Source organism: Callospermophilus lateralis, chromosome 14 (genome assembly GCF_048772815.1).
Source record: "Callospermophilus lateralis isolate mCalLat2 chromosome 14, mCalLat2.hap1, whole genome shotgun sequence".
Taxonomy (NCBI): Eukaryota; Metazoa; Chordata; class Mammalia; order Rodentia; family Sciuridae; genus Callospermophilus; species Callospermophilus lateralis.
Window position 1 is genome coordinate 57,596,749 of NC_135318.1, and position 23,498 is coordinate 57,620,246.

Consider the following 23,498-nt stretch of genomic DNA (forward strand, 5'->3'; position numbering starts at 1 on the left):
TTTGAAGGATGCACACATTATTTTAAAAACTCATTTTGAAATAAAAGGTGCAGAAATGGTCTCGAAAAGAGTAACCAAGAACTCCTGTATTCCCTTCACTGAGTTTATCTCTCTCTTTTTTTTTTTTTTTTTTTTTTTTTTTTTTCACGTGTTCCAACTCATTTCTTTTTAGGACTATTCCCATTTTTATTATTTTTTCCCAAACTATTTGAATGTTTGTTGTTTTGAGACATTGTCACACTGTGCTACCCTGCCTGGTGGACCTGACCTCTTGGGCTCAAGCCACACTCCTGCCTCAGCCTAAGATTTGCTAGGACTGCAGGTTGTTTTTCTAAAGTAGTTAAGTTGAAGGCGCCAAGGCCCATCACCCCTAAATACCGCAGTAGGTATTTCCTCCTTAACAAGGCCACTCTCCTACACAAAAACAATTGTCATTCAAACCAGAAAAGTCAACGTTGACACTGCCACCATCTAATCCACAGACCTGTCCAAATTCCTCCTGCCATCTCTACAGTGCCTTTCTCCTGTCTAGTTAGGATCCAATCCAGAAGCACGTTTGATTTTGTCATGGTGTGTGTGTGTGTGTGTGTGTGTGTGTGTGTCTCTCTCTCTCTCTTTTAACATTTTTTTTAGAAGTAGTTGGACACAATACCTTTATTTTATTTATTTATTTTTATGTGGTGCTGAGGATCGAACCCAGGGCCTCGCACGTGCTAGACGAGCGCTATTACTGCTGAGCCACAATCCCAGCCCTTGCCATGGTGTCTCTTAACTCTCCTTCACTCTGGAACATTTCTTCAGTCCTACCCTAGCTTGCTGAGGTTGACAGTTTGAGTAGCAGAGGGCTTTCATTCTGTAGGTTGTCCCTCAACCAGAATCTGTTCATTGCTTGCTTACATCCAGACTAGCTCCAGGGGTCTTAAACCTAGTTGATAAAATTTCTCTGGCAATTGAGTTACTGTCCGTCTTGGTTTCTGTTGCTGCTGTCCTTTTTCTGGGTCTTATGAGGCATTTTAGAGGCAGACGAGAAGACATCAGGTACCATTTTTAAAGAGAAAGCGCCCCTCCTTCAGACTTCAAATGGTTCATTTTTTTCATCTAAAAATAAGAAAACATATTAATTCATTTAGCGAGTGTTAGAAAGAATGCAGTTAAATGTACCCCTACACCTTTCCCTAGAGGGCCCCCAACTTGCTGCACCAACACCAGGTATGAGCTGGGGTTAGTGCCTTGACCACACCACCAGCAGGGTTAACAGTGGGTCAAAAGTGTGACTCCACAAAGAATAGAGAAGAGGAACTGACACAGAGGCACTCCCCTCAGGCTTTGTCCCCATGGTTCTCTAGCTGTTGTCACTTCACAGAAATATAAAGATCAAAACGCTAACTTTTTCAGCTAGAAAGGGTCAAGGCCAGGATTAGACCCCAGATATAATACATCTATAAGCACCAATCTCTCCCTGCCCCTCTTAACTCCTCCCATATTGTAAGTGATAAGCTATGATTTGTGAGCCTGATAAAAAGTCTGAAAACTATGCTGTTGTGCAGATACATGACCCAGGCAGAGGGGTGATCCGAGCACCAGTGCAGAAGTCGCAGTAAGAGCTGGTTGAGGATGTTTGAGGGGCTTGGTTCAGTTCTGGTGCCCCCATTTCAGAGATGTGATGAAAGGTGCGTAAGGACCACATTGAAGAGAGCCCAGGTTCCCAGTCCCAGAATCTAATGGTTCGTCACAACTAAGAAGGAAGACTGCAACAAAAGCAGAGCTTTGGAGAGGTTCAAAAGGCAATGGGGTGCAGCTACTTTGGGGTGTAGGAGGAGCTGAGAGACACAGCTAGGTTGTGGACACCCTGCTGCCTGGGGCCTTGTTCTACAGAAGGAAGCTAGTATAGCCTTCCTCTTGAGTCCCAGATGGAAGGCTTCTTTTCTTTCTTAAAGCACATGGGCCCTCAAATCTCCCAAGAGGAATCCAGGTCTCTTCGCTCCTCCATGACTCCCACTGGGGCTGGGACTTCTTCAGTTTGTTGCCTTTAAACTGCAGCAGAAATGACTAGAGGCAGAGGTAGAGCTATGTATAACTGATTCATATAAGTGAGAACCCTACAGAAGGGGAAGGTCCCTCTAGCAGGCATGGTGCCGGCATTCAGCAGGGTTAGACATGAGCCCAAACTTGGGTATCTAGGCAGTAAGTGCTGTAAAAATTCAGAGCATGGAAGAATGGGGACTTCGTAGGTAGAAGGTACTCAAAGTTACTGACCAAACTCACAAACTGGTGGCTTCCCTCATCCTCAAAATGTTGCTGCATCTTCCTCTATGTTGTGTTCATTCTCTTGACTGACAAACTTCTCCTTGTCTGTGGGAGGCCAACCTTACATGTGACTGAGTTACACTCCCCGGCTGGGTGCTGAGGCGCTCAGTCGCAGAAATGTGGCACCCTTCTTGGGTGCGAGGGTTGGTGTCTCGTGCATGGGTGTGTCTTGCTACAGCCCCATGGGTAAAGCTATGCTCACCTGTTCCTTTGTAATATAACCCCTTGCCCTGTTTAGGATAGAATCTTCCATAGAAGTGCCTTGGGTGTGGCCTACCCAGGTGTCAGTCAACCTGCTGACAGTGGACATCATGAAGATACTCAGCCCCCTGAAACCTGACCCCTTGCCTCATTTAAATAACTTCTCCTCAATAAAAGGGGTCAGCGCACACTCTCACTCTCTCTCTTCCTGCGGATCCTTAACGTCAGAGGAGCCGTCACAGCAACCCCAAGGAAAAAGGTATTTGTGTCTGTCGTGTGCTTATTTCGTGCAGCCCAGTTAGCCCCGTTTAACTGGAGTGACCCCTGAGCCTTTTAGTCACGAGAACAGAAACCCGGCACTTGTCCTCAGAAAACCAGGCCTGGGAGATCATTTCAGGACAGCTGTCATGTTTATTGCTTCTTCTCCCTATGCTGGAGTCAGGCCATTCCCTAAATCAAAATGTGTGGGACCCTACCTTCCATTAGGTATGGGTTCTCATACCCAGAGAGAAAATCTCTGAAGATAGGGGCACTGGAATGTCAACAGCACAGCCCATAGAATGGCAATTGTCACAGCCTGCTAATTCCACCAAAGTAGTCCATGTCCCAGAGCAGCAGCTCTGTGGAGTTCCCATAGTGGAGCCAGAGTGGGCAGGTACTCCAGGGTGAGAAGCTGTCCACTTCCCCCAAGTCAACTGAGAACCTAACCTCTCTGTCTCCCCAGATGGCTCCAGACAGTCTATGGAGAACTTCATTCCTCTGCCTCTCTCTTGGGAAATTGAAACTTTCAGAACCTCCTCTGGAGAAGAGAAGGAACCAACCCAGGCATTACAAGTGAGCCTAGCACATTAGCAGAAAGGAGTCCTTCAGGTTAACCTGCCCTTGTCCCACTTCCTCTCCATCATCTTCAGACCACAGGCTGTGGCTGACTGGATTGATGATGAACAGGTGCTTTCTACTGCGGAACTTCTGTGCCCCTAGGTTTCTAGCTCCACAGGATTCCTTCTGAACTACCTCTTCATGCTAGCTTCACGAGGACTGGGATTTTTATCCTTTGGTTCAATTTTGTATCCCTAAAACTTAGAAAAGTGCTTGGTACATGGTAGAGGCATAATAAATATTCTTTGAATGAATGAACTTGGATATAAAGTAAAATTCCTCACATATATTTAAAGGTGATGAATCTTTAGACATTAATCAAAGTAATTCTGAAATATATAAATAAAAGCTCTTGGAGAAGTCAGGTGTGGTGGCACATGCCTATAATTCCAGCAGTTCTGGAGGCTGAGGCAGGAGAATCACAAGTTCAAAGCCAGCCTCAGCAAAAGGGAGGCACTAAGCAACTCAGTGAGACCCTGTCTCTAAATAAAATACAAAATAGACTGGGGATGCTCCCAGTGGTCGAGTGCTCCTGAGTTCAAGCCCCAGTACCCCCCCCCCAAAAAAAAATAAAGCTACTAGAGAGTTTAAATATGGCTACCTTCAGAGGAAGGCTCCATATTCAGTTGCTCTGGGTTCCCAATTCAAGCAGCAAGAATACTGCTCAATGAACCGAGTGAAAGAGGGAATTCACAGAAATTCAATTATAGATAGTCAAAGTCTCTTAGAGACTCAGAAATTCTGGTGCATTGAACAAAGAACAAGAAAGAGTCCATTGGAGCTAAACCTGCAGCTGTGCTGGTTCACCACAGAGAGAGGGATAACACAGAGAGAGAAACACAATGGACAAAGATGGTGGAGAAAACCCTGCAGAACAGAAAAGTAGCCTGAACTTAGCTGATCCAGAGGCTGCACAGCAAAAAGTTCTGTTCAAAAAGTTCTACGCATTTCTCATTCAGGCAAGGGGAGAGCTGAGGTGGGGCCATCTTGAGGCAGCCATGCTGCAACTTGCTGCAGCAGAAGCCAGGAGATCACAGCAAACATGCCATGCTGTCCTGGCAAGAGCCTATCACGTGGCCCAGGGTGTACCTGGCAGAACGTGAGTGGAACAGACACAGACACCATTGTACCCAGGGAGATTGGAGTCAGAAAAATAGAAGGCAGAACAACTCACTTTCTGTTAGAATCTGGTGGCTCATGTGACCAGCTAAGGAGGGTCAGGGAACTGAACAGGAGGGCATGATTACTCTCAGAGACTAAGCCTGGGAAGACCACACTGTGGGCAGTGGAATGTATGAGACCTGTAAAGGGTTGACACACTGGCTGGCTAGTAGGATTCTCAAGAGGCTCCAGACTCCCAACAGAAAGCTGCCTGGCCATAGGGTGTGTTGATCTAATCTCTCCAGAACAGGTAGCACCCAACAAAGTCCCTAAGGCTGATTAGAGCTAAGCCCTAGCCAAACGCCGGAACTCTGCAGCATGAAAAGAGGAAGGGGTTAACATCCCCAGCCTGCACTTGCTCATTTTCTTCCCCTCCACAGCCCAGCCCAAGAAGGAACAGAAAGAAGGATAGTCGGATGTAGGCAGTGACCATAAATCCTCATCCTCATCAACAGTTTTGACCATTTCAGTGGACATGATTTTCTCATTTTTCATGACGAATCTTTTTTCCTCTTAAGCTTTAGGAGCCTTGTTAAGGAAGTCAGATCCTAAGCCAAAATAGTGAAGATTTGGTCCTTCTTTTTCTTCTATTAGGTGCGGGTCTATTTTCTAGTGCCTAGGTCTTTGATCCACTTTGAATTTTGTTTTGTGTCTATACACATATTTAATTTTTTGCTCATTTAGACACTTTTCTTTGTCTTTTGAGGGTTAAGGTTTTATTTTTTTTTAATTAATTTTTATTGTAGGTTGTTCAAAACATTACATAGTTCTTGATATATCATATTTCACACTTTGATTCAAGTGGGATATGAACTCCCATTTTTACCCCATATACAGATTGCAGAATCACTTCAGTTGCACAACCATTGATTTACATATTGCCATTCTGGAGTCTGTTGTATTCTGCTGCCTTTCCTATCCTCTACTATCCCCCCTCCCCCTCCCCTCCCCTCTTCTCTCTCTACCCCCTCTACTGTAATTCATTTCTCCCCCTTATATTTTCCCTCCTTTCCCCTCACTTCCTCTTGTATGTAATTTTGTATACCCCTGAGGGTCTCCTTCCATTTACATGCAATTTCCCTTCTCTCTCCCTTTCCCTCCCACCTCTCATCCCTGTTTAATGTTAATCTTCTTCTCATGCTCTTCGTCCCTACTCTGTTCTTAGTTACTCTCCTTATATCAAAGAAGACATTTGGCATTTGTTTTTAAGGGATTGGCTAGCTTCACTTAGCATAATCTGCTCTAATGCCATCCATTTCCCTCCAAAGAGGGTTAAGGTTTTAGTTTATTCATTTTTTATTTCACTTTTGTTTGTTTCTTTCTCTCCTTTCATCTCCCTCTAAAAGCCAAATTCTCTTGTTCTCTTTCTCTCTCATTATTAATTTTTTTAAAATTTATTTTTCTCCTTCCAATTTCTCAGCACAAACTCCAAAATCCAGGCAGACTAGGATCGATGTACTTCAAGGCCTTAAAGAAATAACTGTCAATCAAGATTGCTGTATCTAGCAAAACTATCCTTCAGAATTTAAGAAGAAATAAAAATATTCCAAGATAAGCAGAAACTAAAAAAAAAAAAAAATCAATGACTACTAAGAAATACTTCAAAAAATTCTTCATACAAAAGAAATCAAAAACAAACCCCAGAGAACACAATGCACAAATCTTATTTGAAAAGTAGCAAATGAGAAACAGGACCAAATTAAACATTAGAAAGAGATGAAAATGGAAGGAATTAATAAACATCTCTCTATAATAACATGGAATGTAAATGGTCTCAGCTGTCCACTTAAAAGATGCAGACTGACAGAATGGATTGAAGAATAAGACCCAACTCATAGCACAGGCTGAAAGTGAAAGAATGGAAATTGATATATCATGAAAATGGAGTACCAAAACAAGCAGAAGTAGCTGCTCACATATCTGACCAAGCAGAACTCAAGTCAAAATTAATCAGAAGAGACAAAGAAGGGCAAATCATACTGGTAAAGGGAACAATCCAACAAGAAGACATAATAATAGTATTTACCTCAAACATTGGTATACCTAATTTCATAAAATCAACACTACTTAAAAACTCAAATGGACACCAGTACACTAATACTAGGTGATTTCAATACAACTTTTTCAACAATAGATAGGTCATCCAGACATAAACTTAGTAAAGATTCTTCAGACCTAAAAATATTATAAATCAAGTTAACTTAACAGACATCTATAGATTATTTCATCTAACAAAAGCAGAATACACTTTTTTTCTCAGCAGCTCATGGAAACTTCTCCAAAATAGACCACATTTTAAGCCACAGAGAAACTCCGCATATATCAAAAAGTTGATATAATGCCTTGAAACTGATCAGATCATAATGAAATAAAATTAGAAATCAATACCAAAAAACCTACAGAAACAATATGAACATGTGAAGACTGTATAATACACTACTGAATGATGAATGGGTGATAGAAGAAATCAGGGAAGAAGTTTTAAACATTCTTAGAATCAAATGAGAATAGTGATACATCATACAGAACCTCCAGAACACAACGAAGGTGGTTCAAAGAGGAAAGTTTTAACTGTGAGTGCCTCCATAAGAAATATCAGAAGTATCCCAAATAAACAACCTAATGATGCATCTCAATACCCTGGAAGAACAAGAAACAACTCCTTCCAAAATCAATAGAAAGAAGAAAATAATTAAAATTAGAGTCAAAATCAATGAAATATAGAACAAAAAAGCAATATAAAGGATCAATGAAATGAAGAGTTGGTTCTTTGAAAGATAACAAGATTGATCAACCCTTAGCAAAATTAATCAAAAGAAAAAGAAGACTCAAGTCCCGGGCCAGATGATGGGCCATGGGGAGCAGAGCCCCGCGGCCTCTGGAGACCCCATCCAGCTTGACAAGGAAGAAGGGGAGGATGAAGTTGAGGATGAAGACGAAGATGATGAGGATAGTGACAAAGAAGAGGATGAAGAAGTCGAGGTCGTTGAAGAAGAAGTGAATATTGAATTTGAAGCTTATTCCATCTCAGATAATGATTATGATAGAATTAAGAAATTACTGCAGCAGCTTTTCCTAAGGGCTCCTGTGAACACTGCAGAACTAACAGATCTCTTAATCCAAGAGAACCATATTGGAAGTGTGATCGAGCAAACAAATGTTTCTGAAGACAGCGATGATGATGTGGATGAAGATGAAATTTTTGGTTTCATAAGCCTTTTAAATTTAACTGAGAGAAAGGGTACCCAGTGTGCTGACCAAATTAAAGAGTTGGTTCTAAGCTTCTGTGAGAAGAACTGTGAAAAGAGTGTGGTTGAACAGCTGGACAAGATTTTAAATGACACCACCAAGCCTGTGGGCTTTCTCCTAAGTGAAAGATTCACTAAGGTCCCTCCTCAGATAGCACTGACCATGCACCAGCAGCTTCCGAAAGAACTAGCAGATTCACACAAAACTAATAAGCCATGTGGGAAGTGCTCCTTCTACCTTCTTATCAGTAAGACATTTGTGGAAGCAGGAAAATCCAATTCCAAAAAGAGATGGAGCAACCTGAAGGATGAATTAACGTTTGTAAATGCAGAGGAAGAGTTTTTCTGTGAGAAGACAGTCCTGAAGTTCAACTACTCGGTGCAAGAGAAGAGTGACACTTGCCTGGGAGCAGGTGGTCTTTTGATGATATACCAATGAAGTCCTTGCGAACTGTGACGTTAATTCCAGACAGCAAGATGAGTGGAATTATGGATACACTGAAATATCACCTATCTATTTGGCCCAGTTTTCATGGACATTGATGGGCTTATTTTTGTAAAATTACCAGAAAACCCAGTGGAGAGTTACTGAAAAACTCATGACTTTATTCAGATTTAAGTCCTCTACAAAAAGTAGGGTTCTTTTCCATGTGTCTATGAAACATTCACAAAATATCTTTTTTCTCTTTTTTTTAATTATTAGTTGTTCAAAACATTACAAAGCTCTTGACATATCATATTTCATACATTTGATTCAAGTGGATTATGAACTCTCATTTTTACCCCCAAAATATCTTTTTTTGTCAAATTATAAATAGTTATTTAAAAACTTCCACCAAGAAAAAAAAAAAACATGGTGTAGTAATTTGAGGAATGCAATAAAACTCCTATTTAAAAAGAAAAAAGAAAAAGAAAACCCAAATTAATAAAAATAGAAATGAAAAAAGAGAACTCATCATAGACATTACAGAAATCCAGAGAATCACTTGAGACTATATTGAAAACTTTAAATTGAATCAGTTGGAAAACCTAAAAGAAATGAATGCATTTCTAGACACATATGACCTGCCAAAATTGAATCTAGAAAACCTAAACAGACCAATAACCAGCACAGAAAATAGAACAGTAATAAAAAGCCTTCCAACAAAGAAAAGTCTGAATTCTACCAGACTTTTTTTTTAATATTTATTTTTTAGGTGTAGATGAACACAACACAATGCCTTTATTTCTATGTGGTGCTGAGGATCGAACATGAGTCCTGCCCGTGCTAGGCAAGCGCTCTACCACTGAGCCACAATCCCAGCCCCTCTACCAGACTTTTAAAGAAGAACTAATGCCAATGCTTCTCGAATTGTTCCTGTGAAATATAAAGGGAATGGAACACTTCTAAATTCATTCTATGAAGCCAGTAATACACTTATTCCAAAACCAGATAGGGACACATCAAAAAAGAAAGAAAAATTACAGATCAGTATCACTGATGAACTGAAATGCCAAAATCCTTAATAAAATATTAGCAAATAATATTCAACAACATATATAAGAAGATTGTACACCATGACCAAGCTGGTTTTATCCCAGGGCTGCAAGGATTATTTAATATACTCAAATCAATAAGTGAAACTCACCACAAAAATAGAACTAAGGACAAAATTCACAGTCATAGATGTGGGGAAAAATGTGCTGAATTTTGTGAAATTCAGCACCCATTCAAAACCATTGAAGAAAGTAGGGATAGAAGGACCTACCTCAAAATCACAATGACTATATATGACAAAGCCAAAGTCAACATCACAGTGAATGGGGGAAAAGCATTTCCTTTAAAATCTGGAATAAGGATGTCCACTCTCATCACTCCTATTTAATAGAGTTCTTGAAACTCTAGCCAGAGCAATCAGATAGGAGAAGGAAATTAAAGGGATACAAATGGGAAAAAGAAAAAGTCAAACTATTTCTGCTTGCTGATGACATGATTCTATATCTAGAAGACCCAAAAATCTCTACCAGAAAACTTCTAGAGCTGATAAACAAATTCAGGAAAGTAGCAGATTACAAAATCTACATACAAAAACCAGTAGCATTCATATAGGCCAGTAACAAATCAGGAAAAACAATCCCATTCACCATATCCTAAAATACTAGGAATAAACCTAACCAGAAGGTGAAAGACCTCTACAACGAAAACTACAGAACATTGAAGAAAGAAATTGAAAAAGACACAGATGATGGAAAGGTATCCTATGTTCATGGATAGGCAGAATTAATATTGTTAAAATAGTCCTACTACCAAAAGCATTATGTGGATTAAATGCAATCTCCATCAAATATCAATGACATTCTTCACTGAACTATAAAAAGTAGTCCTAAAATTCATTTGGAAGAATGAAAGACCCAAAATAGTCAAGCAATTCCAAGCCAAAAAGCAATGCTGGAAGTAATCCAATACCTGACTTCAAATTATACTACAGAGTTATAATAACAAAAATTGCATAATACTTGCATAAAAACAGACACATAGACCAATGGCACAGAATAGAAACACAAACTCACACAGATCCAGTCTGATCCTTGATAAGAGCGCCAAAAACACATAGCCAAGGATATCATAAAAGACATAACAGACTTCCACTTGTGATCATAATGAAATAACTAGACAAGCAACCCCTAAAACACTAGAAAACTGGACAACATACATGAAACCATCATTTTCAGACACTGGCCAACAGGCACAGCAAATTGATTTGAGTTCCTGAGATAGGGAAGGGGACAGGTGAGCTCACAGCCACCTTGGGTTCCCTCCCGGAGGTTCTTTCCACAGGGCAGGGAGGAGGATACCAAACAGGATATGACAATCTGGTTATGCTGAGGAGGGAAATCTGGGAGCTTGGCAGAAAGGGGAGTGCTGGAATTTGGGGACAGAGTAGAAAAAGGAGGGGGCTATGCAGAGGAAGGGCTCCAGAAATCTACATAGGAGTCCCTGTGTGCATGGGGTGGAGATCGACAAGGCCCAACAGAGACCTGCCATAGAAATTCTCATTCTAAACTGAGCTGGCAGAAAGTTGAATCCCTGGAAGGATGAACAGAGGCCACAGGAAGAGGCTGGAGCCAGCAACACGGTTCTGGGGGTTAAGTCTGGAGACAGAGGAAGCCAGCCAGCAGGAGAGAAAGAGAAAAAAGAAAGAAAAATTACAGACCAATATCAATGATGAACTGAAATGCAAAAATCTTTAATAAAATATTAGCAAATAAGATTCAACAACATATATAAGAAAATTGTACACCATGACCCAGCTGGTTTTATCCCAGGTCTTTGGAGTGACTTAAAGTGCTGGGAAAACATCCAGTTCCAATCCCATCTGTACCTAAAGGAAACCGAAGGAACAACTGGAAGGCTGGAACTTCCTGGGACTTTGGACTCTTTCTGAAGTCTCTGTAGGTTGTATCCAACATCTGCTGCTTTCAACAAAGTAGCTAAAAGTTACAAGCTGTAAAACCCTTAAATGAAGGTATGCTTATTTGGGACAGAAGGAATACTGAGGAAAGGAGGGTCAGTCTAGGGAGAAAGTGCGGTGGCTGTCACAGAACTTCCATTCATTCAGGGAGTCTTTATGGGCAGCCTAGGCTGGTGACTGAGGGAATACAAGGCACATCAAGGCTCTCCCTTTGAGAGGTCGTTGATCCTGCTGGATCTCATGACGTAACCATGCTAGAAAGGGTTAAGTGAAAGGACATGGCAGGAAACACAAAGGCCAAAGGAAGACCTAGGGAACAGACTGAATTCAGAGGCCCTTCAGGTGCCACAGCAGCTGGGACACTCCCTCAGCTCTAGCCTGCCACCTGCTGGCCCATGGGCTTCTTGCAGACCCAGTGATAGGGGCTATTGCAGTTCATGTCATTCCACAAGCTGCGAAGATGGACACAGTCTTCGGTCTGCCCATTCTTGTGCCTCCAGTTGTCTGGCTGATTTCTGTCCCAAAACCTGGAAACAATAGGGCTTTATTGTGTCAGACAAAGCAAGTGTCCCTTCCTCCTGAAGTGGCATGAGGAACTGATACCAGCCCCTCGCCCTCTAGAGGTCTAGGGTAAAGACAGGACTGGGGACAGAGGTACCCTGAAGGTGGCTCTGCTGAGGTTCCCCCCTTAGTTACTGAGGATTCAGTCAGGGAGGGACAGCCTGTGATTTTGCCAGCCCTCATCCCAGAATGCACACTTAGATGCCTTCTATAAGGGAAAGAGTCTCTTGGGACCAGGCCTGAGTAGGGCATAGGATAGGAAGCAAACAAAACAAAAGAAAAACCAAGAGGAACACTCACAGGCTACCTGCCAGCCCCAGGACCTATCCTCCTGATACCCCTCTGTGGGCATCACTCAGCCATACCACATACACCTCACATACCACACACCACACGGCAGCTGTACTCACGCCTTGCTCCCAGCACTATTGAACTGTGTCCCATCTGCCCAGCGCCAGGTGCCCTCCATGCCCATGTCAGTGAGGCCAATCCAGTGGTAGGAGTTACTTGTGAACTGCACCAGGAAGGCCTGTGGAGAAGAGGCAGGGTTGTGTTTGACTCTGCCCATGAGGAGCTGGTTCTCCAGGCTGTCCCTTCCCTGGTCCCAGGGCTTGTAGCCCACCTGGAGGAGCCCTCCCTGCACCTTCTGTGGCTTGCTCAGAACCCAGGACTTGTTCAGGACTTCCCTCAGGGAAGTCTAGCATCTTCCATATTGACTGTCTCTATTAGGTCCTTGACCTTGAGGGGTATGGCTTTATGTGGACAAAAACGTTCTGTCCATATTAAGGAGATGTGTTTTACAAAGTAGCATGTCCCTCAACAGTCCTATAACAACAGTCTCAAGAGAGCCACAGGAGTGGAGAGTTCCATACTCCTAACTGGACCAAACCTGTTGTAGTCCTTCGTTAATGTCCAAACAAATTCTGAAAAGGACCCTCAGCATAGGGGCTTCCTGGGACCATATTAGCATTTGGTGGTCCTAGACTTATAGGTGTGTGTCTGGTCTCCCCAGGGAGCTTTGGGTCTCCTGCTCCTGAGCCCTCTACCACCACTGAGTTAGCTGACATTAATATCAGGACTGATGACTGGAAAGGAAGCCTAACAGGAAACAGAGGGCATGGGGGAGGGACATATTCCCACTATTTAAGAGCAGTCACCTGACGCCACCTCCCTTTGCCCATCCTCCCTGATGACATCTGCTGGCCCTGGGTGTCTGTCTCCCTTGTTCACTGAGAATATGGACTTTTGCTGTCAGTTTTTCTACCTCCAGGTCAAGGTGCTCATCCAAACTTAATAAATATTTGCTCTCTACCTGACAAAGGAGACACAGAGATCCCAAATACAGTGCTGATAGGGAAGAGGCCAAAACACCCTAGACCCTTCCACACACCAACTCTATTAGCCACCCCCACCTACAGCTCTGACCTGCTCTTCCTGAGAGGTCACCGATGCCAGGTGGGCTCCCTTGGACACACAGGACCGCTCAGCCTCATGCCAAGACTTCTTGAAATGAGAAAAGTAATACAAGTTTTCCTCATAGGCCTTCCAGCCTTGCAGGATCAGCTGGAGTAGTTGATCTAGATCAAAGGTTGGGAAAGAGAGAGAACCATGAGCAAATGGTGGATGTCCCAATGCTGGTCTTGAACTCTCCTGGGGCCAACCACTGAGTTTCAAATGCCCAGAAAATTTCTGATGCTCAGTGCTCCTGGATCAAGGCCTGGGAGGCTGCACCACCAATCCACTACTCACTCCTCCTGGAAGCAAAGCACCCCCCACCCCATGTCCAGGTGTCTCAGCCCCTCCTGGGAGGCTCAGTTCTACTCAGTCAACACTGTCTTCCCAGACACCTCTGCTTTTGGGCTATACTGCCTCTGTCTCAATTCACTGCTACCACCTGACAGTCCACTCCACTTCCTGGAAGATTTTACAGTCATCTCAGAGCCTCCTTCATTTCCACTATTTAAGAGCAGTCACCTGGTGCCACCTCCCTTTTGCCCTTCCTCCCTGCTGACATCTGCTGGCCCTTCATCTCTGTCCTTCAGCTGCCCACACCCATGGCCATCCTGGGAACTTATCGTTACCTAGTCTGCAGGATATCATAATCCCCAACCTCTGAGAGCTGCTCCTGTGAGCTCAGCTCTCTCATCTCTCCCTGCCATGACACCCTGATCTCTGACATTATCTACACCACAGTCCAGTCGTGTGAATGGAGCTGCACAGGCTCATTTACTCTCTATTTATTCTTGTATTCAACATTCATTATTCAACATTCCTAAACTTCTCTGAGCCAGGGGCTATTATACAAAGATCAGTAAGACATGATTGATGATATCCTTGAGGAACTTAGAGTCTAGTAAATGAAACAGAGAGAAGGTGTTGATTAAAACCATGTGCATGTTAGAACAGAGGATACGGTTCATTTCACCTGGGAGGGAGGTGTGGCTCCAGAGGGGCATCCTCAGTGAGATGTCACTCAATATAAGTCTTGAGAGATTGAAGGGGAGTTTTCAGAAGTTCAGTGTCCAGGAGAACATTTCAGACATGGGAAAGAGTAGGCATCAAAGCATAAAGGCACGCAATGACACAGTATGCCTGGCCTGTCGAAGCTACCAAATAAGCTGAGCAGATGACTTGTGGTCAATGTATAAAGGATGGGAGATAAACTTGGACAGATTCACCAGCACTCAATTTAACATATCATGTAAAGCATTTGGATTTTTTCCCTATGAGCAGTGGAAATAAGAGAAAGGTTTTAAGAAGGATCCTAACATGCTCAGATTTGTACTACAAAAAAATTCCAACCTGGGCTGGGGTTGTGGCTCAGTGGGTAGAGCACTTGCCTCGAATGTGAGAAGCACTGGGTTCGATCCTCAGCACCATATAAAAATAAATTAATTAAATAAAGGTATTGTGTCCAACTACAGCTAAAATATATATATATATAATTCCAACCTGGTGGAGGCAATAGGAAAAAGACACTTTGAACCAAGCAGAAACATCATTTATAATGTAAGGGCAAAGATCTCAAAAAGATGGTGAGTGTGTGCAATAGGAGTTCTCTTCAAAATGTAGTCCCACACTGGCAACATCAGCATTGTCTGGGAACAGAGTTGAAATGCACATTCTCAGGCCCACCGCAGCCAGCCCTGCTCAATCTGAAATTGTGTTTTAACAATCTACAAGTAGGCAAGTCCTCCAGGGGATTCTCATGTTCTTCAAGGTATGAGAACTCAGCCTGAACCAAAGATTGGCAAACTGAAGCCCACGAGCCAGTCTCTTTACAGAAAGGCTGATTGGCACATAGCCACGCCCATTAATTTATATATTATCTTCCACTGCTTAATACCTCAGCAACAGAATGGACAACCCAGAAGACTAAAATGTCTACTATTAAGGGAAAAAAGTGGCCCTTTAAGAAAAATTCTAATTAATGCTTCTCAGTCTGACTGCTATTTAGAACCAAGTAGGGAGCTTTTTGTAAAGTTGTGGTCCCCAGACTACATCCAGGAACCAACACACACACACACACACACACACACACACACACACACACACACACACATCAGTTCCAGAGCTTAGTTTTTAAGCTCCTTGCGTGATTCTCCACAGTGTGTCCCCAAAGTGGAGAAGATGGATCTCTGCTACAACAGTGGAAGCTCCATGGGAGAGTGAGGAGAATAGCACGCCCTAGAAGAATCAGGAAGAAGGGAAGGCTGCCGGCCCCCACACCAGACCCAGATGGAGCAGAGCAGACCCTGGGGGCTGCCTGCCACCCCTCCCTTGTCAGCCCAGCTCTTCAGCAGCTGCTTGAACCACACCTTCTCTCCCAGCTCCTCCAGACCCCTCCCCCTTAGCAAACTCCTCCCACTCTAGCCAGAAAGAGGCAGGACTAAGTACCAACCCCTCTGTTTCCTGTTCCCGCATCTGCAGACCAAGGTGAACCACGCCTTCCGCACACCCAGCCTCAGAGGCGCAGGTTTTGCCCCAGCCTGTGCATTTCATTTCCCTCTCTATCCCTGGCCTCCTCTTCTTTGTTGCTTCCTTTCTCTCACCTGCCCATCAAGCCTATCCAAATCTAGAAAAGAAAATAAATAAATAAATAAATAACTCTCAAGGAAGTCTGCCAGTGGGTTCACATGGAAAACACAGAAATGTTCATGAAAACACAGCCGTTATTTTCTCATCTCTCTTTTTTCAATATTTACCACCACCTCTATATTGCATATGTTGCTCTTCTTTAGAAACACCTCTTTGTCTTCTTGCCACCTGAAGGTTGGCTTCCTATTTCCACCCTCAGCCCTCTTCTCATGGTGACTTCTGTCTCATGCAAACTCCCTCACCCCCACTGCTGCAACCAGAGCCAACATACCCAGGGCCCCCAATGACTAGGACTATATCCCTATGACTGTATCCCAGGCTTCTGTCTTGGATTTCAGACAAGCTCTGGGTAACATCCTTGATCCCCCATAGCATCCCAGACCAGCATGAAAAATCTCCCTGGTCCCCTTTTTTATTCTCCACCTCTAGAAGCCTCCTCCTAGAGATGCAACCCTTCTGTAATTCTTCGTTCCCCAAAAGAGAGGAAACCCAAGCTCAGAGGCCTTCCCTGTCCAGGCTGTGTCTCCCAGGCTACTTCCCTCCCTCATGGTTCAGTGTTTTTCTTTTCTTTGTTTTCCCTGATACTGGAGATTGAACTCAGGACCTTGTGCATGCTAGGTAAGCGCTCTATCACTGAACTACAGCCCCAGTCCTTTTAATTTTATTTTGAGACAAGGTCTTGCTAAGTTTCCCAGGCTGGGCTTGAACCTGCAATCCTCCTGCCTCGGTGTCCTTGGTACTTAGGATTACAGGTGTGTCACCATACCCAGCTAGTGCTGTTTTCTGGACTGTATTCACTGACCCATTAGTGAGTCATGACAAGCTTTTTTATAAAGAATAGATTATAAAATATCTGAGAGCACCAGATGCAATAAAACATTTGCTTTTTGAAGTGCGTGGGTATGCCTATTGATGCTGTCACAATGTAAAATGAATTTCATGCCATGGTTACATTCAAAGCAGCGTGAAAGTCACTGCTCTAGTCCATACTTGCTGCCTTTTCCACCTGCACCTCATAAAGTTTCCCTCTTTCCCACAGGTTAGTCAAAGTAATTGAAGTTTCCAGAATATCAATTTCACAGCTCTATGGCTGTGTGTTGCTTTCTTACCTGATTTTCTTGACAAATACTATTAGTCTTTCAGGACTCAGTTCAAAGACCATCATCTCAACACAGGATCCTCTGATCCTTTCCCACAAAAGATGTCTCTCCACACATACCCCTCAGAAGGTTCCTTCTTGCTTCTTTCTTCTCCTCCTTCACCCCAGCTCCCAGGTCCAGCTTCTCACTTCTCATCTCTTACACATGTCTATGTATCTTTCATGCAGCTTGGCCCTCCTTGTCCAAAAGCTTGTCAAAGATACATAGCAGGTCTTATTCATCTTTATACCTGACACTTAATAGGGCCTCAATAAAACGTCAGATGAGCCAGGTATGGTATTGCACACCTGTAATCCCAGCAGCTTGGGAGGCTGAGGCAGGAGCATCACAAGTTCAGAGCTACCCTTAGCAACTTAGCAAGGCCCTAAACAACTTAGCAAGACTCTGTCTCAAAAACTATAAATTGAAAGAGCTGGGGATGTGGCTCAGTGGTAAAGCACCCCTGAGTTTAATCCCTGGTACCAAAAAGAAGAAAAAAAAATGTCGGATGAGTGCACAAATATTGCCATGTGTTAACTCATTGAATCCTCGCTGTAAACCACATATTACCATCCCCACTTTAAAGAATAGGAAAGCAAAACTTGGAGGAGGTGAGCAACCCACCATTCCCACCCAAGACACGGACCTGCCCCACCAGACCCCTCCTTCTCACTTACTTTGGGTGCTCTGTAGCTGCTCCTGAGAAGCAATGGTTGCAGAGAGGTTCCCCAGGCGACTCTGCTCCTCCTGGATTTTTGCAGTTAGATTCTTGGTGTTCTCCAAATCCTCTTTTAACCTCTGCATCTCAGCATTGGCCTTCTGCAAATTGCTCTCTAACATCTGAGTCTGGGAACTTAAGGCTACAGCACCCTTCATTCCTTCTTTTAGGGTCTGTATCTCTCTGCTGGCATTTTTCAACTGACCATTTAACACCTGAATCTGGAAATTTAAAGTACTGGCATTTTCCAGCTCTGCTTTTAGCTCTTGGATCTGAGCATCCGTCTGTTCCAGATGGCCACTTGCTATTTGGATCTGGGCAGTGGCAGCTTCCAACTCTCTTTTTAACATGTGACTGTCATCATTTGCCCTTTCCAAATGACCTCTCAGCACCTGTATCTCAGCACTGGTGTTGTCTAAACTGCCCTGCAGAAAGATCTGGGCCTGGGTGTTTAGAGCATTTGCATCTTGTAGACTTCCCTTCAGCCTCTCAATCTCGCTATTGGCCCTCTCCATGGAGCTGTTTAATGTCTGGGTCTGCGAACTCAAGGTATTGGCGGCCTTCAGAGCACCTTTTACCATCTGGATGTCAGCCCTGGCATCTCCCAGATGACTGCCAAGTGTCTGGATCTGAGAACTGACATTGTCCACACTGATCTTCAACATCTGGATCTCCTCATGCCAGGTGTAGGAATTTTCCATATGCCCTCTGAACATCTGGATCACCTCTTGCATTCCTGCTACGCTGTGAAAATAATGATGATCTGGGGGGAAGAATCAGAGAAGGCAGCCAGAGGCCCATTATGTAGGGAAGATCAAATGGGCCCATCAGAATGCTTTTAAAAGATCCAAGGGCAACGTCCATGATACAGCCCTGCATCCCTCTCAGACAGCCTGCTGGACACTGCAGCCACCCAGACCCTGGGGATGGGCTACCTGAGAATATGGACCAAAAATATAAATAAATGAAGACCAAAGCATCATGGAAATTCCTCAGAAAACTTGGAATGGAACCACCATTTGAGCCAGCTAACCCACTCCTAGGTTTATACCCAAAGGACTTAAAATCAGCATACTATAGTGATGCAGTCATATCAATGTTTACAGCAGCTGAATTCACAATAGAACCAAGCTAGGTGCCCTTCAACAGATTGATGATTAAAGAAATTGTGGTACATATACACAATGGAGTATTACTCAGCCTTAAAGAAGAATGAAATTATAGCATTTGCTGGTAAATGGATGAAGCTGGAGAATATCATGCTAAGTGAAATAAGCCAATCCCAAAGAACAAAAGGCTGAATGTTTTCTCTGATATGCAGATGCTAACTCACAATGAGGGGTGCTAGGGAAGAATATTGGATTAGACAGAGGGAAGTGAAGGGAGGGGAGGAAGTATGGTAGTAGAAATGATGGTACAATAATTTTAACATTATTATCCTATGTGCATATATGACTACATGACTGGTTTGATTCTACATCATGTAAAACCAGAAGAATGAGAATTTATTCTTCGTCTATGTATGATGTGTCAAAATGTATTCTACCATCATGTACAACTAATTAGAACAAATTTTTTTTAAAAAAATGAATAGCAACCTAGCTATCACACATGAACAGGGGTTGGGGGATTGAAATACCTGCCTACAAGTAGATCACCCAGAGCCAGGCAGTAAAGTTTGAATTATTTTTGCCATAATCATTGCTTAACTTGAAAGTAACTAATTATATCCTTTAAAGCTGTTGAAGTTTAATTCTACTGAAATTTCACCATAGATGGATCATTATACAAAAAAAAAAAAAAATAGGTATAAGGAAAGCCTGTGTTTGGTCCTATGGTATATCTGTACTCTAAACATGAAGCCCCTTGATTTGCCCTTGTTACTTCCTAAATACTCTGTAGACCACAAATACACATTTTATGGTCATAAATTTGGGCGGTTGGGGGCGGGGCGGGGATAAGTATCTCAGGAGGAAGCACACTGTTCAGTTCACAAGGTCAGAATGGAGGAGTGCCACACCCTTTGATAATAATGGATCTACATTGAAATGTCCTTTCAAATGGCTGGAACTTCAATATTACATAGGGAAAGGGGCCTACAGAAAAGTTTGAGGATGTGGGAGACCTGAGTAAAGGCCTTTGTCAAGTCTGGTGTGATGGCGCACACTTCTAATCTTAGCCACTCTGAAGACTGAGGCAGGAGAATCAAAAGCTCAAGGCAGCCAGGGCAGTTTAGTGGAACCCCCGATTCAAAATAAAATAAGAAGAGTTGGGGAGTGTAGCTTAGTGGTAGGGTACTTGCCTAACATAGGGAAGGAAGGAAGGAAGGAAGGAAGGAAGGAAGGAAGGAAGGAAGGAAGGAAGTAAGGAAGGCCTTTGTTGTCGGGGTAATTCCTGGAGACTCGGCAGCCTCTTTAATCTGGGGGGTCTTCCTACCAGCCCCACTAGCCCCTGCCTTGGATCTGCTTGCATTCTTGGCTCACCTCATCAACTAGGACCTAATCTCAGACATTTCTGGTTGCCCCCTGACTCTAGCCCTCCCACAAAAATAGAGGGAAGAAAAAAATAGGGGGAAGAACCCAAGAAGGCAGGGACTGTTTCTGGAATATTCATGTACTATTCCTCATGCTCTGTCTAGGTGGGTGTGTGAGGCCTCAGCAGATGGCCTTTGAAGCCCAGTCAAATATTCTGTCTTATAAAGATAGATAGATCGGGCTGGGGATGTGGCTCAAGCGGTAACGTGCTTGCCTGACATGCGCGGGGCGCTGGGTTCGATCCTCAGCACCACATAAAACAAAATAAAAATGTTGTGACTTCCGAAAAATGAAAAATAAATACTAAAAAATTCTCTCTCTCTCTCTCTCTCTCTCTCTCTCTCTCTCTCTCTCTCTCTCTAAAAAAAAAAAAAAAAAAAAAAAAAGATAGATCAGGGCTGGGGATATAGCTCAGTTGGTAGAGTGCTTGCCTCACATGCACAAGGCCCTGGTTCAACCCCCAGCACCACAAAACAAACAAGCAAACAAAAAAAAGATAGATCAATGCAACAGACTAGAGACTTCAAAAGTACAACCACACAGATATGGACAGATGATTGTCAGCAAAGATGAAAAGGTAATTCTTAGAGGATAATGCTTTTAAAAAATAGTGCTGAGACAAATGCCATATGCAAAAACAAAACAAAAGCTATAAAATTTCCAGGAGAAAACAGAGAACATCTTTGTGGCCTTGAGTTATGCAAAGATTGATCAGATACAAAACCAAAAGCATGGGCTGGGGCTAGGGCTCAGTGGTAGCGCACTGGCTTAGCATGTGTGAGGCAGTGAGTTCAATTCTCAGCACCATATATAAATAAATAAAATAAAGGTCCATTGGCACCTAAAAATTAAAAAAAAAAAGACCAAAAACATGGTCCATTACAGGAAAGAAAGAGGGAGAGAAAGAAAGAGAGGGAGAGAGGCTGAGGGTATGGCTCAGTGGTAAACATATGCTTAGCATGCACAAGGCCCTGGGTTTAATCCCCAGCACCAATCAATCAATCAATCAATCAATAAGGCTATCAGAATTACAATCTTGGGCTGATGATATAGCTCAACTGGTATAGTGCTTGCCTCACATGCACGTGGCCCTGGGTTCAATCTCCAGCACCACACACACACACACACACACACACACACACACACAAATACAATCTTGTTCAGAGAATAAAAAAGCAAGTCATGGATGCAGAGAAAATATTTGCAAATTACCTGGCCAGTAAAGAATTGAAAATGAGTGCATATGGCATGTCCCCTTTTAATAAAATGCTAGAAAAAGCAAACTAATCTTCAGTTACAGGAATCAGATCAGTGATTGTCTGGGATAGGTGTGAGGGGGAGATCACAAAGGGCCAACAGTTACACTCTGGGGCTGAGTGATGAATTTGAAGAATTTTAGAATCTTTCTAAGGAAGGTGGAACCTATTCAGAGACCTGGAGGTTTCAGAGGAGAAGCTAGTCCCAGGGTCTAGGCTTCCAAGTGTCCCAGTTCCCTCCCAGCCCCTACCCTACCATGGCTACTCACCGTGGGGCTCCACAGGTGACTGGTCAGTAGTGTTGTCTCCCGGAAACATGGCTTGAAACTCTTGGAAGGAAGGAGGATCCCCCGGTGCAGGGCTTCGGGACTGGAGAGCTGAGACACCCCATTACTGGGTTAGTGCTATCCCCAGCACTGACCCTGGAGAATAGGCTGACCTACACCAATTAGAATTCCAGAAAGATGGAGATGACCCCAAGGACACTCTCAGAATTTCCTTCATGGGCCTCAGTTCTGGGAGGCTCCCAGTGGTCTCTACTGCCAGGAAAGCTGTGGTCTGAGCCGGGTTGGTAGTGAAATGGCCCTTCTGGGAGCAGAAGGGCTCAGAGAATGTACATCTGGGTCCCCTGAAACCTTCACACGGGAAGGAAAGAGTCAGTGGGTTTCGGGTCACCTGAAAACTTACCCACAACAAAGAGAGCCACAAGAGAGGAGACCAGGACCACAGCCAGGGTGGCCACAACAAGCCTTGACATCCTGGGGGCTGCTAGAGCCACTGTCTTAGAATCCACCTCTGCAAAGGAGAAGCCAGGGTGGTCCAGGATGAGAGGGTGCCATGCCCACAGGGACAGAGGCAGTCTCTCTGACTCAAGCTCCTGGTCTATCTAGTGGGGATGGAAAACCCATCATGTTTATCATCCAGGTAGCTGCAGAAGGAAAGGGAAGCACTTGGAACATTTGCCAGAGCTCATCATGGGGTCTGGGAGCAACACCAGGAAAGGCATGCTGCTGAGACCCCAGTGCTCAGAATCCCAAGGAGGCTGCAGTGGCACCAGGGGGCACAGAACCTGGCACAGAGGGGAGAGCAAGGAAAGTGTGGTTTGAGTGAAAGAAGAAAGGAGAAAAGGGAGGGGGAGGGGGAAAAGAGGGAAGGACAGAGCCAGAGTCCTTGGAGTCCCCGGGCCAGTCTTGCTCATGAATCCTGACCAGAGCTAGAGTCAGAGCCCTTTGGGGCCACACTGCTGCCTCCCCACACACTGACATGCGACAGTCCTGGAGCCTCTGCTACTGGGGTTAGAATGCCACCATGGGTATGGGACTGTGATTAGAGACAAAATGTGCCCAAGGAAACACACTGACAGTGGCTAGAAGCCAGCCCAGAGCCCCCAGAGGCTTACAGGTCCGCCCACGTACAGAACTGGGGTTCAAAACCAGGTCCGACTAAATTCAAAGTGCAGCCCCTTTTCCTTGCCATCCCCAACAAAAGAGGTCTGGGGAGACTTCATGCAGAGATGGAGAGGTGCCCTATCCTCTACGTGACCCACATTCTGCCCTTGCCTGCTTATGGTGTAGGCCAAGACAGCAATGATCTGTGCTCTAACTTGCTAAGGAAGAGCTCAGAGGGCTGGGAGACAGGCGGGCTAATCCCAAAGTTTTCTCACCTCGGGGATGCAGGGAGACACGCTGGTTATCTGTGCAGAAGTGGACCGTGTCATTTTCCATCTCTGCGTCCTTCAGCCCTGCTGCTCCCACTAGGAGCAGGACCCAGGACAAAGACCAAGTAACAAGCAAGCCAGTAACAGTGGGAGCAAAACGGAAATACCCCAGACTTATATGCTCCTGGAAAGGTCATGATCACATTCAAAGCCCTCCCTACTGACTCTGCAGAAACCCAGTCCACCACAGCCCCTCCCATCAGGCTTCCAGGAGTCCATCGGCCCGG

General features: G+C 44.0%; 1 protein-coding gene and 1 pseudogene across 1 annotated transcript; one reads left to right on the forward strand and one right to left on the reverse strand.

Moving 5' to 3' along the window:
- Window positions 1-7,392: 7,392 nt before the first annotated feature.
- LOC143380526 (BRCA2 and CDKN1A-interacting protein pseudogene) lies at window positions 7,393-8,235 on the forward strand (annotated as a pseudogene).
- A 3,386-nt stretch (window positions 8,236-11,621) lies between these two features.
- Clec4f (C-type lectin domain family 4 member F) lies at window positions 11,622-23,287 on the reverse strand. The gene is made up of 6 exons (XM_076832745.2): window positions 23,218-23,287; window positions 22,242-22,349; window positions 17,724-18,527; window positions 13,235-13,386; window positions 12,220-12,338; window positions 11,622-11,775 (listed from the first exon to the last, which is right to left on the reverse strand). The coding sequence occupies exons 1-6, from the start codon at window positions 23,276-23,278 to the stop codon at window positions 11,622-11,624; spliced, it is 1,398 nt and encodes a 465-aa protein (XP_076688860.2). The 5' UTR covers window positions 23,279-23,287.
- Window positions 23,288-23,498: the final 211 nt, after the last annotated feature.

Bases quoted from the DNA above. Each gene is read 5' to 3' on its own strand.
- Clec4f (XM_076832745.2), bottom strand. From the start codon at position 23,278: ATGGAAAATGACACGGTCCACTTCTGCACAGATAACCAGCGTGTCTCC. The intron at 13,387-17,723 runs GTAAGTGAGAAG...CCTTTGATCTAG, and splicing joins GCAGCTACAGAGCACCCAAA to ATCAACTACTCCAGCTGATC. The intron at 11,776-12,219 runs GTGAGTACAGCT...TATTGTTTCCAG, and splicing joins AATAGTGCTGGGAGCAAGGC to GTTTTGGGACAGAAATCAGC.